The sequence below is a fragment of the Protopterus annectens genome, chromosome 2.part0, assembly GCF_019279795.1.
Source record: "Protopterus annectens isolate FY-2018-M chromosome 2.part0, PAN1.0, whole genome shotgun sequence".
In the NCBI taxonomy this organism is placed as follows: Eukaryota; Metazoa; Chordata; order Ceratodontiformes; family Protopteridae; genus Protopterus; species Protopterus annectens.
The window spans coordinates 829,307,438-829,326,701 of record NC_056728.1 but is presented as its reverse complement, the minus strand read 5'-3'; the positions used below and the strand labels follow the sequence as shown (position 1 = coordinate 829,326,701).

General features: G+C 40.7%; 1 protein-coding gene across 1 annotated transcript in view; it reads right to left on the bottom strand.

Moving 5' to 3' along the window:
* Window positions 1–19,264, bottom strand: part of SLC1A1 (solute carrier family 1 member 1) — an 827,126-nt gene that overhangs the window by 78,959 nt on the left and 728,903 nt on the right. Inside the window, exon 11 of the mRNA XM_044061099.1 lies at window positions 42–176. Coding sequence (XP_043917034.1) covers window positions 42–176 — 135 coding nt within the window. The remainder of the gene's footprint in view (window positions 1–41; window positions 177–19,264) is intronic.

Here is a 19,264-nt window from a genome sequence, read left to right as displayed (position 1 = left end):
ATCAGCAAAAGAGATGTTATAAGAAAGTTATCAAAACTTACAGAAGCCAATCCACTGCCAAAATAAGTGTGACATCATCAGCAGGTAACCCAACTGCAGTTAGCACAATCACCATAGTAACTAAGCCTGCTTGAGGAACACCTGCAGCTCCAATACTTGCCGCTGTCGATGTTACACTGCATAAAAACAAATGAGAGAGTTATTAATGATGAAGAAAAATATTTGTATTGGGTATCTCTAATAAAGGAGCTTTAAAGCATTAAGTAATATGCTAAAGTTTATTTCTTTTTCTTACACATTTCAAGAAGAAATATTGACACTGACTTAAGTGTAGTTAAATTAACACTGACTAAATTGCAGGTGAGTTCATCACCCCAGTTTTGCATGAACAAATATCATCAACATAAATATTTTATTTATTTAATCTAATTATTTATATTTCACTTAAAAGACCAATAGAGTTAGACAAAATGGACCAGTGATGACCTTAGCAGGATTCACTGCGAGCACATAAAAAGTTTGCTGCAGAATACATCTACATATAGTTAACAAGGACAAGCCCACAACATTTTCAGTACTGACACAACAGTTTTAAGACTGTATTAGACTTTAGTCTAAGGAAAAAAAAACATTATTAAACCGTATCCGATGCAATGATAACATTGAATTAAACTCAAATTCAACAGGGGGGAATACTTTGTTAGTTGCTTTGTCATCATTATCACTGACAGCTTAGAAAACTAAATGTATGACTTTTATTCATGTGTTAATTGGATAAGCCTTCTAGGCACAATAGTCTCGTTTCAGGGCTGACCCACATGCACTGTTGAGTAAAGTGACTGTTTTGGGAGTGGGTCCCTTTACTAGCTGTACCATATGCTGCTGGCAGGTGCTGCTCCAAGATTTCTTCTCTCCCTGCCTGATACAGCTTCTCCAGACCTGAGGACTGCCTTCTGGTCAAACAGGTCCTTTTTCAGTGTAGTCCCTTACATGTTAAGTTAGTGATGTGGGTGAGCATGGGATGGTGTCATAAGGCAATTGCCCCTACCCACATAGCGACATACTTCAGTAGTACTGTCGACCTAACCAGTCTGCATCATCCTTTTCCATGACCACATGATTTGTCTACTGGCCTACCACATCCCTCCTCCTTGGAGGAGACAAGCCAGTAAAGTCTTGCCACTCCTCTCCGCCCCACCCATTGTGTAGTCCTCCATCTACCTGGCCACTAACTGAATCCAGGTCATAGGCAGGGTTTCATTCTTCTGTGTCATTGAGTCAATCAGTGTGAGAAAGAGACTTAAACCCTCTGCTGAACGAAGAAAGAAGAAAACTGGGCCATAATAAGTCAGAATTAACAGCAGTCAGAGTCAACATTCATAAAAGAAAAATAAGGCCTATCTAAACAGATATAGCTTGGAGCAATCACAGACAGTATGTTAATCCTGTGGCGTCTCTACCTGGGAGTCTAATCCACTTAATTGGAGCATTAGTTGAGGAAGATATGTCACCAGCCACAGAATGAGGTCCATTTATCTCCAGAGATACAGAAGTGTCAAAGCTAGAGCTGAGCTCACTTCTGTGGCCTTTAGATGTTATTTTGTGTTAAAAACTAAGCAGGTTAAATCTATTAGAATTTTGTAACTGAAACATGCAATATAATATACAGACTCTGATGAGAATGCAGTGCAAGGTATGCAATAATAGTTACATCTGGATATGAGTTTTGCAGGCTGTGAAAGGCAACATAGCAATAAAGAGATATTCCAAGGCAAACAAGGACTGAAGAATCCCATTGACAAGGATTTGTTTTCAGAGAGAGACGTACTCTATGTGAGTGGTAAATATAAATTAAACACATGATCATGCACTTACCCAACTATTGCTTGAGTTCAACATGGGAGCCAAAAAGTCATAGTTTTGATTTTATTATTTCATACTATTGGTCAGCATACTGATGTCATAACAAGCATTGGCACCTCACTGTACTTGGCTTTCTGCTCTGCTTCATGGCTGAAGCGAATTTTGCACGGAGCTTGAATGTTCTCTCTAGATTCAGATGAGTTTTTGACTGAGTCTCTAGTTTGCTCTCAGTTATGCAGCAAGTGTATTAGTGAGACTACAAATTGTTAGTAGGTGTATGTATGTGTGTGTGTGTGTGTGTGTGTGTGTGTGTGCACATCCTGGAATGTATGCATGCATGCTCGCACACGTGTGTGTGTGTGTGTGTGTGTGTGTGTGTGTGTGTGTGTGTGTGTGTGTGTGTGTGTGTGTGCACATGCGTGCACATGCCTGCGCACATATCTATCTCCTTTTTTGACTGGCATCCTATCTAAGATTGACTTCCTGCATTACACTTGCTGCTTCCTGGGATAGGCACTATGGTGTACCACTCACATACCATAAATATCCTCTTTCAGAGGTGAGTAAAAAGGGATGTACAGCAGCCGGCTGACTATCAAATGAAAAGACCATCAGTGAAACAATAAGCTGAGGTACCTCATATATCCCAGATAAGAATGTTTATGAGCACAGCAAACAGATCATTGGGTACACATTACTAATACTTTGTGAACAAGCATCTCCAACGTGGTTCACTTTTATTCTGACTCACCTGTAACAGAAATTAGAAACCAGCTGGCTGGTTGGTTACTGATGCTGATTTCTTTGAGTTTTAGCAGGAACAGACATTAAGCCACACAGTGAAAGACCTTCTTCATGTTTACCATACTGACAGCACTGGCGTTAGGGCCATTATCTGTGCAACTATTATATAATGCATTGTTCATTATAGATAAGTTGTCCTGGTCACATATTATCTAAATTATATTTATTTACATCTAATAAATGCCTTTGTGTTTTATTTGATTTTGTATCACGTTTTACATGGTGAAACAAACAGTACGGCTAAGTAAAAGCAATACATAATTAAATATATTTAAAGAAGGCAGTAATGACATGAGAATAAAAAATAGATCTAGTTTGACACATTAAACTTACATAAAAGAACCATAATAAGTTATCATTTGCACTGTCTTCCAAATGTTAGCCTGGCTTTCTTGGCTCAGAGTGATGGAGCCCTTACTGCAAGGGTTGGTGGATGACATAATGGTTAAGTACAGGGTTTAATTCTCACTGTGATGATAGGATGTACTGCCAGCTATGCCAGAGAAGCAGGAGTAGGGCAGTGGATGTGTAACATATGCCAGCACAGCTAGCTGGAACTTTGTAAAGAATTATTTGTCATTTGAATATCAAAGTGATTTGTATAGACGCTTGTGCTGAAAATGTATTTGTATAGTTGCTTGTGCTAAAATGTATCTACAGTGTGCCCTGCTGGAAAGCAAAGAAATGTACATGTATTACTGTAACGTTTAAAGGTATATGTTTTAACAGAGGATACTGGATGAGAAGAAGTTAAGCTCAGTCCCAGCTAACTTTGGAAAATAATTAGGCCAGAAAGATTGTATCTTACAGTTCTGACTGCAACCAGAGAAGAAATGTCTGTGAGAAGCCTGGCTTAGTAGCTCTGTAGGAGGAACAGAAGTGCTAAAATTGTTTTATGACTTCCAGGAGCTGCAGCAGATCTGAGCAAAGATTTATATGTGTGTATGGTAACACACATGTGCTAAAATCCTGGCAGCTTTTAGTGTTGGTGATAGTGTGAGAAACAGAGTCAGATGACCAGATGTGATGTCCTTCTGTAAGCTATCCCAGAAATAATATTTAGATATTATATTGAGAAGTCTCTCAGTCAGACTGAGCACTCTGTTTTGGAAACCTAACATAGAAGGGTCTCTTACCTACTTCATATTGCCTTGCTCTAGTAAGTGAACCAGGGAACAGTAACTCTATAGATAAGTCAAGAAAATACAGTGAGATTAGTTAAGTACTGTTTTTCTGCAACTGTGTGAATCTGTTCATCTGTTATTTTAATATTTCCTGTGATTGGAACTCTGGTGTTTACTGTAAATAGATATTTAGTATTTTCATGTTCTTTTATTATTTATTATAAAATAGACTTACATTTCTCATTGTGGCTGGTCCTTTAGAGAAATATTTTATCCTTTGAGAGTACTTGCATGTATTTGGTTACAGCTCTGGCCACTTCTGAAAGCCTTGCTGTTTGGTCAACATTACCATTTGTATTAATATAAATTTTACTAAGGGTACCCTGGTAAGAGCCTTAAAGTAGCTGGCTGCTGGCAGTGAATCTACCTTATAGTCTGGGTGAAGGTGGTATAGTTGTTAAGTCTGTGCCAGCTTTTCTCAGGTGTCTGTGTGTGTGTGTGTCTGTGTGTGTGTGTGTGTGTGTGTGTGTGTGTGTGTGTGTGTGTGTGTGTGTGTGTGTGTGTGTGTGTGTGTGTGTGTGTGAAAATCAAATCTGAAATATGTGTGTCAGCTACTTGGAGCACGTGCACAAAGCACTGGTTTCACAGAGAGGGTGGTGGAGGACATGGTTTGGACACTTGGCTGAGGACCTAACCCTACAGCTATGCCAGTGAGGAATCTTATTACAGACCTGGAGGGAGGCAGACAGAGAAATACAGACCCTGTACTGATTGTGTCCCCTGTGTGCTCTTAATGGAAATTGAGCTTGATGCAGAAAGGTCTGCATCTGGGAATATTGAGTGTATCCATTTGTATTCCAAATGAACATCCCTCTCCAGTGTCAGTGGTGAGGATTCAGGCTCCTTGATTACTGGCCCAGAGTGGGGACATGACACTCACCTTTGAGGGAAATTGGTTAGATTTCACATGGAACACCAGGGGAACTAGCGTAGTACTTCATTATGAACAATCAATATGACTGGGTTTAAAAAAGAAGCTATTTTCCAAATACCATAAAATGTTTCTGATGTGAGTTTACACACAGCACTGAGAATATCTGATCAAACATGAATTAGAAAAGCAATTTTTATAATAAAAAATGCAGACCACTTTATATGTTTGCTTCCAGCTGAACTTAATGAGTTTACTAAGTTACTAGTGTGGTATGTAGTACAGTCTTAGTTTGCTAACATTACAATCAGTAATTCTGACTGTGTAAGAAGCCTGGAGACCCTAACAGGAAGTGAAAGTACAGTTACGTGAACATACCCACCATAACAATAGATGTTTGAATAATATAATCACTGCACAATTATAATTCCTTATACATGGAAATTAGCTACAGACAGATATCCATCCTTCCACACCAAACTTGTACAGCGCTTTGGTGTTCCCAGGCTGGAGATCTTTTCATTCTGTCTGTTTTAAGAATGCTAGCATGACAGTTAGTGGAAAAGGAAATACCAGCATCACTCACATGACAGTTAGTGCAAAGAGAATGCCAGCTTTCCCCATATTGTGTTTTTTTATTACAAGGGAATATCAATAACTGAGCCTAATGACCCTGGAGAAGGCATTCAGAGACTATTTGGAAGAAGATTCACTCCAGTGGGGCATAGCAATGCACCTTACATGCCCAGAAAGGCACTGAGGCAAGATTCAATGATAGATAAATGGACCTTAAAAGAGATGAAAACCTTTGTCAAAAATCTCTGCCAAGTATGCTAGGATGAGAGGAGTAGAAACAGGTTTTAAATTTATTTATTTGTCTGTTTCTTTGTTAACTGTCTAGGATGGCTGATCCAAGGAACCATCTCAGCCATGAACAGGGCCTAAAATGACAGTAACATATTGAAAGTAAATGCAATATACACAAGAGAATGAGTCCAAAAGGCAGATACAGTATATGCAGAATATTAGTGGTTAGAGCTGCAGAGAAAAATAAATGCCACTCATTTAATTTAAGCAATACATAGCATTTTGTATCAAAACAAAACAACCTTAGTTACTAGTCATAGTGGTTAATAAGTAGATGTAAAAAGTTTCAGACTTTCTGGTTCTAGAGACAAGAAGGAAGTAAGACAACCATAAAAGATGCATTATTGTCAATGAAAATTAAATAGATAATACAGTCCAACACATAATTGGAGGGTCAAGACAATAATACAATGTAAGACAAAATCCAAAAATACTGCAGTTTTTAGAAGATTAGCTACAGCTTTCAGTAAGAGATTTGGTTAATTCATTAGTATAATTCATCCGAGATGAACTTTGCCTTAATACAGACATTTTGTGTCTGTCTCGGGGTTGGGGCTCAGGCCTTCAGAAGTTTTAAGACTAAGTTTACGTTAACTAACAACTCCCTATACAATTCACATCACTATAATGCCTTACAACAACTAAACTGGCTGGAATTACTCAACCACCTTGCACTCATCCAATTTACAATAGCCCACAACATATACTACAACCTGAAAAATATCCAGATCTACAAGACCTACTTAAACCCCCAATCCAGTAGAATGCAGCTCAGATCTTCAGACAAGCTACTGTTACAAATGAAGGCTTGTTACAAACAAAGCATGCCACAAACTGATGAAAAAATACTGTGGTGCAGCTGAGGAAAACCGGACAACCAAGAAACTGTAATTATAATCCAAAAGGAATTTTATTAGCGTTTTCATCCAACAAGTGAACTTCTTCAGATATAACATTCATTTTAAAACCACATCCTTATATACATAAATCAAATAACATTAATTAATCAATCAACCTATCACATCCCCACCATGTTTTTAAAGAAACCACACAAAACAAACAGCAATAAAAATTGCTGCAAAAACAAAATAATCAAACATTAACATTGCTATTAAGATTAGTTAAAAATCTTAATTAAAAAAATATATATGTATGTATTATACAAAAATATGCAAAGATGTAGACATATAAAAATGTAAAAATGTAAACATAAGCTATCTCTCCAAAACTTTCATCTTTAGTAGGCAGGAAATAGAACACACTTTGTTAAGGCCTGACCATTTAAAAGCATTAAGCCTTAACTGCCATAAAAGCTCCTTTTTCTCCAACATTAATTCAAGGGGTCCTCCCCCGGGTCCTACATTCACTCCATCTCTAGTCATATACATAAAACCACGGCCAATTGATCCGCCAATATGCTTTGCCAAAGCATTTGTTGCCTGTCCTTTCCTTATAGCATATTCATGCTCAAACATTCTATCCCTTAATCGGCGGTCTGTCTTTACACATAGAATCTCCTACATAATTGGAAATTTGCTACATATACTACACATTTACTGTTACAATCAAATTTATATATAATCTTAAATTTTTAAGCCATCTACCTGAAAAGATTTGCCAGTCTGTACTTTAGAACACCATGCACACCTACCATATCTTCCCATGCATGGATCCCTATCCCCTGAAATATTATTCAAATTTTCCAGTATGATTTTAAAATTAATACCTCTCCTGAACACTATTTTAGGGAATAATCCAAATGTACTCCTTAGCTGTCCATCCTCCATCAGGATAGGCCAGTTCTTATTCAAAATTGACCAGATAGCCCTATGATCCAAGCTGAACTGAGTGATAAAAGTACAGTTTTGTACCTACCATAAATGTAGATGTTCGAGGATCCACATTGCTGCAGTCCTAACAATTGGGGTAGTCCGCTGTCCAGTCGGCCCGAATACCAAAGTATATGGCTGACGTCGGTCAGGGCGCATTAGACTGACGTCAGTACGTCAGGGTACTAATGCGCATGACCGACGTCATATCCTCAGTCTTTTCTTGCCCCAGATGTCAGAAGACCCTAAAAAGACAAGGCCTAATATACCTACACCAAAAACATGTATAATATATACAAAATCATAAGCATACAACCTCACCTACACAACCACCCCTAAACACAGAGGGGAAGGAGGGTAAATTGGACTGCAGCAATGTGGATCCTCGAACATCTACATTTATGGTAGGTACAAAACTGTACTATGTTCTTCGTTCCACATTGCTGCAGTCCTAACAATTGGGTAGAATCCCAAAGCAGAGGTAAGGGAGGCTGGCAAATCATAAAGAAGCAGGAGCTGACAACATGCCTTGCAAAATAGCTGTGGCAAAACCAGCCCTTGACTTAGAGTAGAGAGGAAGGTGATAATGCTTAGAGAAAGTATGCACTGAACTCCAAGTAGCTGCTTCCAAAATATCCTTAGTTGCCACCCCCCTTAGAAATGCTGTTGAAGTGGCAGTAGCCCTAGTGGAATGAGGCCTAATCCCAGCTGGAATCTCCTTGCCATGATGGGAATAACAAAATGCAATGCAAAACCCAATCCACCTAGAAATAGTTTGTTTTGACACAGGCTTGCCCTGAACTCAAAGCAAAAGAAACAAACAACTGCTGAGACTGCCTAAAATCCTTAGTCCTGCTCAAATAATAACGCAATTGCCTGTGCACATCTAAAGTGTGCAAAATCTTTTCCCCTTTATTTTGGGGATCTGCATAAAAAGTAGGCAAATGAATAGTTTGGTTTAAAGCCACACTAGAAACCACCTTAGGCATAAAAGAAGGATTAGTACGTAATGATACCCTATCCTTATGAAAAATCAAAAAAGGCTCAACCGCCATAAGGGCCTGTAACTCAGACACCCTTCTTGCAGAAGTAATAGCCAACAAAAAAGCAGTCTTCCATGACAAGTATTTCAGTTCAGCAGTAGCTGCAGGCTCAAAAGGTTGTAGAGTAAGTTTCTCCAACACAAAATTGAGATCCCAAGCAGGAGTAGGAGCTCTACGGGGGTCTTATATTCTTTGCCGTCTAAGAAATTGCTTGAACAAAGGATGTGAAAGCAATGGTGGGTCACAATCATAGTGAGCTGAAATTGCTGCAGCATGAATCTTAATGGAAGAGAAAGACAAACCTTTGTCCAATAACTCAGTAAGATATTGAAGAGCCACACTCAAATTAGGCTCTGAAATCTCCAAATTCTTTGCTGCAGTCCAAAATAAAAATCTCTTCCATTTTTCTGCATTACACTTTCCTTGTACTAGGTCTTCTGGCTTCCATGATCACATTTAAAACTTGTTGAGGAAGTTGAGACCTGCTGCCTTTCAAAACAGAATATGCCAGGCTGTTAGATGAAGAGAGTGAAGCTTCACATTGAGCAGGCGACCGTCCTTCTGAGACAACAGATGTGGAATCAAGGGTAAAGGCCATGGAGGCTTCTTTACCAGACTCCTCAGTAATGGGTACCAGTGCTGCCGAGGCCAATCTGGAGCTATTAAAATCATCCTTGGCTTGTCTTGTCTGACCTTTAGAAGCACCTTTGGAAGAAGAGGCAGAGGTGGAAACGCATACACATGAAGATTTTTCCAACTGAAAGAAAGAGCATCCACTTTCCAAGCTGTGTGATGAAACCTCTTTGTGCAAAACTTTGGCAGCTGGTGGTTCAGTGGAGAAGCGAACAGATCTATGTCTGGAGTTCCCCAGGACACTGTCAACTTTTGAAATACATGAAGATCCAGTTTCCACTCGTGGGGATCCATGATTTGTCTGCTTAACACATCTGCTAAGGAGTTCTGTGCTCCGGCAGAAACCTTGCCTGAAGAGTTAGTTGCAAGCTGAGCGCAGTCTCCCATAAAATCATTGCTTGCCTGCACAATGGGTAAGAATGAGTTCCCCCTTGTTTGTTGATGTACCACATGACAGTTGTGTTGTCTGTTAGAATCAACACCTGCCCTGGAAGAAGTAACTCCTTGAAAGCCATTAATGCAAACTGGACTGCTAACATCTCCTTCATGTTGATATGTAGATGCTGTAGTCTGGCAGGCCACTTGTCTTGTATCCACTTTCCATTTAGATGAGCTCCCCAAGCAATGTCCGAGGCATCTGTCGTTAAAATCTGACTCACCTCTGGCCGGGTCACAGAGAGTCCCTTGTTTAGGTGACATTCCTGAGCCCACCACAAAAATTCTTTTTGAAGGCAAGGTATTATTTGAATGACAGTGTCCAATTCCTGGCAGTGCTGTGTCCATACATTTTTGAGATACCATTGTAGCTTCCTCATATGCAGTTTGGCATTGGGAAGCACCAGAATACAAGATGCCATGAACCCTAATGCTTGAAGGACTGTCCTTGCAGTCAGCACGGACTGATGAGATAGTTGATGGAAGTAAAGTGATAGACTCTGTTGTTTGTCCGGGGTTAAAAAAGGCCATCTGGGCTGCTGTATTCAGTCTCACACCCAGAAAGCACATGTCTTGAGAGGGTACTAGACTGGACTTTATTTCGTTCACAGAATACCCTAGGCATCTTAGCACTGCTATAACATATTCCAGATGCTGTAGAAGGTCTTCCTTTTCTTGAGCTAGAATCAGGCAGTCGTCCAAGTAAGGATAGATTTGAATTCCTTGTAGCCTGAAGTAAGCTATCACTGGAGCCAGAACCTTTGTGAATACTCTGGGCAGTAGATAAGCCAAAGGGCAATGCAGAGAACTGATAATGAGAATTTCCAGCTCGAAAACGCAGATACTTCCTGCAACTTAGTCTTATAGGCACATGAAGGTAAGCTTCCTTGAGATCCAAAGTTACCATCCAGTGATCTTTTCCCAGCAGAGGTAAAAGCTGTTGTAACGTCAACATCTTGAACTTGGGAATGTCCAGATAAGTGTTGAGGATAGATAAATCCAAAATTGGTCTCCACGTGTTCCCCTTCTTTGGTACTAGGAACAGGCGAGAATAAAATCCTAGGCCCCTTTGTGATACAGGGACTGGCTGAATGGCCCCTATTTGGAGTAACTGAGAAATTTGCTTGTGAGCCTCTTTCCTTTGTGGAGGAGGAACGTCTGGCATGCCTTTGAAAGGGGGCAATGTATGGAAATAAAACCTGTAACCGTGGTGAATGATATCCAACACCCATCTGTCTTGAGTAATTAAATCCCAATTTTCTTTGAAAAGAGACAGTCTTCCTCCCAAAGGAGCTGCCAGACGAGAATCTACTGGCAGCTGAAAAGGCAGGTCATTGGGTCTGTTTACGAAAGGACTGACCCCTGCCCTCACCAGAAGTTTGAGCAGGTGAACTCCCTGTTCTAGGCCTAAAAGAACCTTGAGCTCTGCCCCTACCACGTCTAGACCTACCCCTAGACTGGGAATCATAAGCAGGATATGTCCAACCCTTAGTAGGCCAATTTCTACTAAACTTGGCTGCACCTGCATAAAATCTTTAACAGTTTGCATAGACTTAGCTTTGTCCTCCATTTTCTTTAAAACTGCTTCCACAGGCGAACCAAACAACACATCAGACTGTAAAGGAGCATCCAAAATCCTTGTCTTAACATGCTCAGCTAAATTCTGATCCCTCAACCAGGCATGCCTAAGAACAGAACTAGTGGCAGCCACCCTCGAGGAGGCCTGTACAGCATCAAAACCACATTGCAAAGAATGCTTACCCACTTGTTCAGACACATGAACTAAATCCAGCAACTCTTTACACTCAATACCTTCCGCCAAAGCATCCACCTTAGATTTCAATTGTGAAAGGAGATAATTTTGATATTTTAGCATGTGAAACTGACAATTCAACGCCCTCATGGCTAAAGTGGAAGAAGTATACACTTTCTTTCCCCATCTATCCAAAGCCCTTGCCTCTTTATCAGTAGGAACAGGGTTTTTAACAACAGAGGCCTTAACACCTTTCGTCCCTGAGAAACAGTCTCCGGTCTGCCCTAGGACTCTTAAAAGATACTTATGAGCTTCAGGCACCCTATAGTACCTATCAGGTTTAACAGGAGCAGGAGGCAAGGAATCAGGGTTCAGGGAAGCCTCTGCAAAAACATCTTCAACCACATTCAACACAGGAGGTATAGCTAAGGGCCTATGCTGGGGTAAAAACAAAAATTCCCTAAGCCTTTTCCTAGAATCAGAGTAATCTTGGCCTTCCCATTTAAAGTGCTCCCTCATGGAATGCAGAGTCTCTGAAAATGAGAAATCCTCAGGAGGAGAAGCTGTAGGAGTGGAATCATCCACATCAGAATCAGAATAAGGAGGATACTCCTGCAAGTCTTCCAGAAGACTCAGAAGCCTCTGAACACTGTTCAAAACTCTCAAACTCAGGTTCCACCCTAGGCCTCTTATCAGGAGGGGGCATAGAACCTCTAATCAGAGTAATTAAATCTTCTGCCATTTTAAGCATATGTTTCTTAGGCACAGAACCTGAAGTGCTAGGAGAAGCCCCCACTGAAGCCAAACTTGGCCTACCTCTCAAAGAAGTTTTGGAAACAGAAGGAGAGGCTCTAACTACCTTGGGAAGAGAGGGAAGAACAGTAACCTGAGAAGCCCCCTCAGCCTGGCCTACCTCCTGAGAAGGCACATCCTGCAATAGTAAAGTCTCTGCCTGAGACTCCAAGGAAACTCCTGGCAAAACCTCTGGCTCCACTGAGCCTTCTAAAGAACCGACGTCCAAGACTGCCGGTTCATCAACTCTAGGCTTCGCTGTTTTGTCCTTGCGCTTTTTGGACGAAGCGGGCGTCGGAGCATCCGATGGCATTTTATAATTGCAACGCTTCCCAAACACTAACCTGGCACAGTCTAACCTTCTCTTAATAGTGCGTTTGTTAAATCTAGCACAAGAGCGGCATCCAACAACGTCGTGCTCAGGCCCTAAACAAGGTATACACAAGGTATGGTAATCCCTATGAGGTATCTGCTTCCCACAAGAAATACAGTTATTCACTTTTTCTGACATCCGTTAAATACTGAGGCAAGAAAAACCAAAATGTTCTGGGTACTTAGCCAACTTTGATTCGGTCTGAAACTCCGGCTTCAGAAAATTTCAGAACGCCAACCTGCACTCGCAAAACTGCTTCTGCATCGGACCATGCGGCAAAAAAGACTGAGGATATGACGTCGGTCATGCGCATTAGTACCCTGACGTACTGACGTCAGTCTAATGCGCCCTGACCGACGCCAGCCATATACTTTGGTATTCGGGCCGACTGGACAGCGGACTACCCCAATTGTTAGGACTGCAGCAATGTGGAACGAAGAACATCTGGACTGTACTGATAAGTCTAGTACTTTGTTCTATCATCCCAAGTACAAGTCACTAAGAGTAACAACTTCTGTGGAGATTGTCTTTATTCCAGTCACATCTCCAGAACATGGAATCTGACCCCCAACCTATACTAACCACTGCTAACCCTCAAAAATTGAAAACACTTCTCAAGTCCCACCTAACTCCTGGCTCTGCTCTTGTGTTATTTTACTCTAAGTATTATAATGTTCTTTGTACACAAGTGGGGTGTTGTTTACCTAATACTACAATGTTTTTAAGACATTTATGAGTATTATTAACCAAGGAACTAAAGCTGATCATATCAACATATGTTTGTATTTTTCTTATATTACACTTGTATTCTTTGTAACTCATGGAACCGTTTTGATTGTCTCCGCGTAAGTTTGTATTCTCTTACATTATGTATTCTCTGTGGGTTATTTTGCTTGTCTCATCTTATGATAGACAACAGACTAACAGTCTCGCTATCTTCAAATCTCTTCTCCACTCTCACCTGACATCACTGTGGGAATGCTCTTGCTCTCATCCTACATAATATTTCTATCTATAATCCCTTCCTACTTCAAACACTTCTGCTGACACTTTAACAAGCTGTCACTTTTTATTCCTCCTTAATGCATTATATGGGGTCCTTTGCACAACCTTTTACAGCTGGAACTAACTTGATTATTGTTAATACTGTGATACTAATCTACCCTGACATTTCATTATCATTAAACTGTGACACTTTATCTGCTCTGACATGTAACACGGTATACTTTACCCTGACATTTGATTATTTTTGAAACTGTGATACTTGACGTACTCTGACATTTTTATTTTCTAAATTCTCTTTAACCACTGTAGATGTACAGCTATGACTTCTCAGTAGCTCTGTGTAACCTAAAATTTATTTTATTTTATTTTTACTTTTCTTTAATTGTATTGTATTTGTATTTGTAATACTGTTACTTTAACTAGTTGTAATTTGGAGCTTTTCTCCCCAGGACCCATTGAAAATGGGCTCCCCAAGGCCCAATGGATCACCCAGGTAAACAAACTGCAAATAAATAAATAAATAAAATGTTTGTAGCTTCATAGAATATGTATTACCTGTAACTAGTGGGGCTTTTTCCACCAAGCCTCCACTGAAAATAAATAAATAAATAAACCACTGTTAATAAAGAAGTTGGATGCTTACTTAGATATGCACCAAATTAAGAGTTTAGGCAACTATATCCTTTGTGTGTTGGTCTACCTTACTTTTGGGAAAAAGTGCACCACCTCTAGGAAGATTTGCTCCCTGATGGATATTAAGCTTAAATTATTCATGCTGCCATTTTGAGGCTATTGAGGTGCAGGTTCATAGGGGATACTCTTTACTGTGTTATGAGGGTGCAGTGGATTGGATGTGGCAACAGACTTACTGTCCTCATCTAGGTCATGTGAGAGAGCCATGACTACTCTGGCCAAGGTGGTGCAATAAGGATTACCTTTGCCCTTTCCCTATTTGCTTTAGTGACACTTTTGCAGGGAGTATGATGAAAGGAGCACACCGAAGGCTCTGATTCTAGGGAAGAAAGAGGCACTGACTACCCAGGTTTTCCTGCATGGGTAACTGGAACATAATCCTCTCACTTGATGGTTGCCATGGAAATCTATCCTTGGTAGTGCTGACAAATCCTTTTTGCCCAGCTGCCACTCATTGTCAGATCAGGGATCTGCTTCTCTAGTAGTCTGCCAGTGAGTTCTGATTGGGCAGAATATAACTGGCATGGAGATGAAGGCCTTCCACTGATCCCAGTTCCTGTAAGACCATGGCAGACATGCAAAGTGGATATGAGTGAGGTCCTCCTTGTTTGGTGATGTACCTCAATAACTATAGTATTCTGTGCCATTCTTTCATAATTCCCATGTGTAATACTATAGCAATAACCAATGCCTGGGTGTGGGTAATGCTGGATTTACCCATGGTTGGTGTGGTTTGGTCACAAGGGCGAAGCTCGAGTGGCCAAACAAAGCCAACCGTGGGTAAATCCAGCATTACCCACACTCAGAAGTTGGTTTTTGCTATTATACAATGACAGTATTTAAGAAAAAAAACAGACTTTTCTTAAATAATGGCATTGTATAATGCCTCCTTGATGCCCTTCCGCAGCTGCCTGGTTATTCTGCGGCAGTTCTGATGCACTGTGCATGCATATATTTGCACAGTACATCAGAGCTGTGGGCAAAAGCAAAGGAGAAAGCAAGATCTCCGTTCCTTTTTACAGCCTGTCTTGCTAGGTTAAACGAGTTTAACCTAGCGAGACAGCTTTAAAAAAAAGCAATGGAGAATCTCCGTTGCCTTTTTTAAAGCTGTCTCACTAGGTTAAACCCATTTAACATAGCAAGACAGTTTTGAAAAAAGCAATGGAGAAAGCAAGATCTCCGTTGCTTTTTAAAGTGTCTCGCTATGTTAAATGGGTTTAACATAGTGAGACAACTTTAAAAAAAGCAACGGAGATGCTCCATTGCTTTTTTTAAAAGCTGTCTCGCTATGTTAAACTCATTTAACATGGCGAGAGAGGTTGTAATAAGCAACAGAGATCTTGCGTTCTCCATTGCTGTAAAAAAAAAGGAGTTATACTAATGAAACAAGTCCGGGCGACCGGACCTTTTTCCATTACTATAACTCTGATTTACAACGTGCACCCTGACCAATCAGCGTGCACGTTTTGGAATATTAATGAGGGGGGGTCATATAATAGATTGTATAAAACAGAGTCAAATGATTTTTAATGAAAGATGGAAGGATATGACATCATGGAAGGAGAGAGCGTAAATCTTTCTATACTTGTTTCTATATATTTCTATCTATTTCTATCTGACAGACAGATTAGTGACAATGTCTTTTAGATAGGGGAGAATTTTGGAGATATAGGGAAGAGAGAAGCACATAGATACCTGTATTTTAGGAATGTCCTTGGTTAGAGGTATATAAAAAGGAAATGGAAGTCGTATTAAAGAAGGTTATTGGGAATTATGTGGGGATTCCCTCTAAATTATGGCTTTTGGGGTATGAAAATGGAATAGTAGAAAGGCATATGGTGATCATAGGAAAGTTAATGATATTAGGGAAGAATGGGATAACAAGAAAATGAAAGACAAATGAGGAGCCTTAGGTAATGGATGTGCTTTAGATAATTAATAAATTGGAGATGGAGGAGACAACAAAGGAGGAGGAGAATGGTGAAGGAAGGAAGCGGCACAGAAAATATGAGGTACTTGGAACAAAAGAATAGGGGTACAGGACAGGTTCTAAAGAGGAAATGAGTAGGTGGAGTAATGTACGAAAGTAGAGGACTGGATGCATATGAAGGAATTGAGCACTTATTTATTATTTTTTTCTTTGAGTTCTTTTTTGGAACCTTGATTTTGGAGTTTTCAGTAGTGTCCAAACTTTTGTGCTCCCTGCACACATTCATTGGTTACAACTTTTTCATGCTGTCAATTATTATGGTCAGAATTTTTTTTACTCTTTTTAACGTTACTTGTTGAAGGTTCTTTAGCTGGGGGTAGAACAGACATACTATGTTGACTGCAAAAATGTTCTTGTGCTCCAGAAAGGCACCTGTATTTGGGTTATAGAAGAGCAAGGTTTTCTTGTTAAAAGTTTTGCAGTGCTATTTTACAGTGCTAGCAGAACAGGCACTACATGTAAAAATCTTTTGTTAGATTTGTCTCCTATAGGAGCTATTATTCATGATTTTTCAAGTGATATCACTGATCACAGTAAATCCTGCAAAACAGTCAAAAGTAAAGGCAATAGTAATAAGTGAAAAAGTACTCTAGTCAAGAAATGTAGAAAAAAATCCCAAAATGGAGCATGTATTTCTCCCATGGCTTGTAAGGAGCTGATGAATTGACAATTGCACATTTCAACTGGCAACAGAAAACAACACAAAACATGGATCAATATATAAATATAGATAGATAGCAAGATAGCTCTATATATAGATAGAAAGATAGATGCTATAAAACGTTTGAATGCTAAGACATAGAGTAAAACAGTTTGAATTACAAAAATTCAAACAAATACACAAAGTTTAAAGCAAAACATAAACTACTTCCCAACACACACACTCTCCACATCCCTTGCTAATTATAAATAACCAAATGAAAGATTGCAGAGTTGCACTACAGTGAGAAAAAAGCAAATTTCCCCATCCCCACTGTACTGTAATCTCACACAACTAGCCGTGTCAGTATTTGAAAAGATCATTTTTGAAACTTTGCAGCCAATGGTTCAGATTTTCAAGTTCTTGCGAGTTTGAGCTTTCAAATATAGAGAGAGAGAGAGAGAGAGAGAAGTGCTACTGGAATGCAATTATAATTGGTAATTCTGTTAGTATGCTATACAGCTAAGGAAATTATAAATAAGAGAATTTAGGGAAAACTGTTGTTAGAAAATAATTTTACTTTTAGAAAACAAAACATTTAAAAATAACTCTTAAGCATGGGAAACAGCTCTCAGAAATATGAGGTTTTTGGAGAGGTCTTGTACAGCAGTATATAACAATCTTCCTCACTTGATCTGCAAAAGAAGCAAAGTGTGGGAGAAGTATATTAAAGATGAAGTAGAAATCAACAGTATGGATATGTTGAGGGTAAGATGATGCACCCGTAAATGTGCACGGGTTTACACAGTCGTTTTTTATTACACATCTGGATCTTCTAGCAGCTTTCCTGCTGTTAAAATGCACATTTCCTTATGAAAGGAAATACTGTACATTTAAAAGCAGAAATAATTATTTTTTTCTGATATGGAAAGCTAATACTAACCTGCTCTGGGCTTAATGTCTGGAGCCCCACTAAGGGAATAGTCTAGAACCTGATAATTAGCAGCTTGACTGCAAGCTTTAGGAAAGAGAAATACTGTAATTGCTGACTGTTTAGGCAAACTGGGAAAGTTTGTAAGAAAGTAAAAAGAGTTCTGAAGCAAGAGACTGTTAAACATACATTGAATCCAAAGTAAACATTTTGTAAGGGAACAGCATGTTCCTAGAAGTCATGCTGAACAGCACATGTAAGCATATTAACATGAAAAGAGAGAGACTAGTGAAGCAGAATGGGAGGAGAGGGACTAGAGGGATAAAATGGGAGAGAGACCAGGGAGACAGAAAGGGAGCAGATAGAGACCAGGGAGACAGAAAGGGAGCAGTGAGAGACCAGGGAGACAGAAAGGGAGCAGAGAGAGACTAGGGAGACAGAAAGGGAGCAGAGAGAGACCAGGGAGACAGAAAGGGAGCAGAGAGAGACTAGGGAGACAGAAAGGGAGCAGAGAGAGACCAGAGAGACAGAAAGGGAGCAGAGAGAGACCAGGGAGACAGAAAGGGAGCAGAGAGAGACCAGGGAGACAGAAAGGGAGCAGAGAGAGACCAGGGAGACAGAAAGGGAGCAGAGAGAGACCAGGGAGACCGAAAGGGAGCAGAGAGAGACCAGGGAGACAGAAAGGGAGCAGAGAGAGACCAGGGAGACAGAAAGGGAGCAGAGAGAGACCAGGGAGACAGAAAGGGAGCAGAGAGACCAGGGAGACAGAAAGGGAGCAGAGAGAGACCAGGGAGACAGAAAGGGAGCAGAGAGGGACCAGGGAGACAGAAAGGGAGCAGATAGAGACCAGGGAGACAGAAAGGGAGCAGAGAGAGACCAGGGAGACAGAAAGGGAGCAGAGAGAGACCAGGGAGACAGAAAGGGAGCAGAGAGAGACCAGGGAGACAGAAAGGGAGCAGTGAGAGACCAGGGAGACAGAAAGGGAGCAGAGAGAGACCAGGGAGACAGAAAGGGAGCAGAGAGAGACCAGGGAGACCGAAAGGGAGCAGAGAGAGACTTGGGAGACAGAAAGGGAGCAGAGAGAGACTAGGGAGACAGAAAGGGAGCAGAGAGAGACCAGGGAGACAGAAAGGGAGCAGTGAGAGACTAGGGAGACAGAAAGGGAGCAGAGAGAGACTAGGGAGACAGAAAGGGAGCAGAGAGAGACTTGGGAGACAGAAAGGGAGCAGAGAGAGACCAGGGAGACCAAAAGGGAGCAGAGAGAGACTTGGGAGACAGAAAGGGAGCAGAGAGAGACTTGGGAGACAGAAAGGGAGCAGAGAGAGACCAGGGAGGCAGAAAGGGAGCAGAGGGAGACCAGGGAGACAGAAAGGGAGCAGAGAGAGACCAGGGAGACAGAAAGGGAGCAGAGAGAGACTTGGGAGACAGAAAGGGAGCAGAGAGAGACCAGGGAGACAGAAAGGGAGCAGAGAGAGACCAGGGAGACAGAAAGGGAGCAGAGAGAGACTTGGGAGACAGAAAGGGAGCAGAGAGAGAGACCAGGGAGACAGAAAGGGAG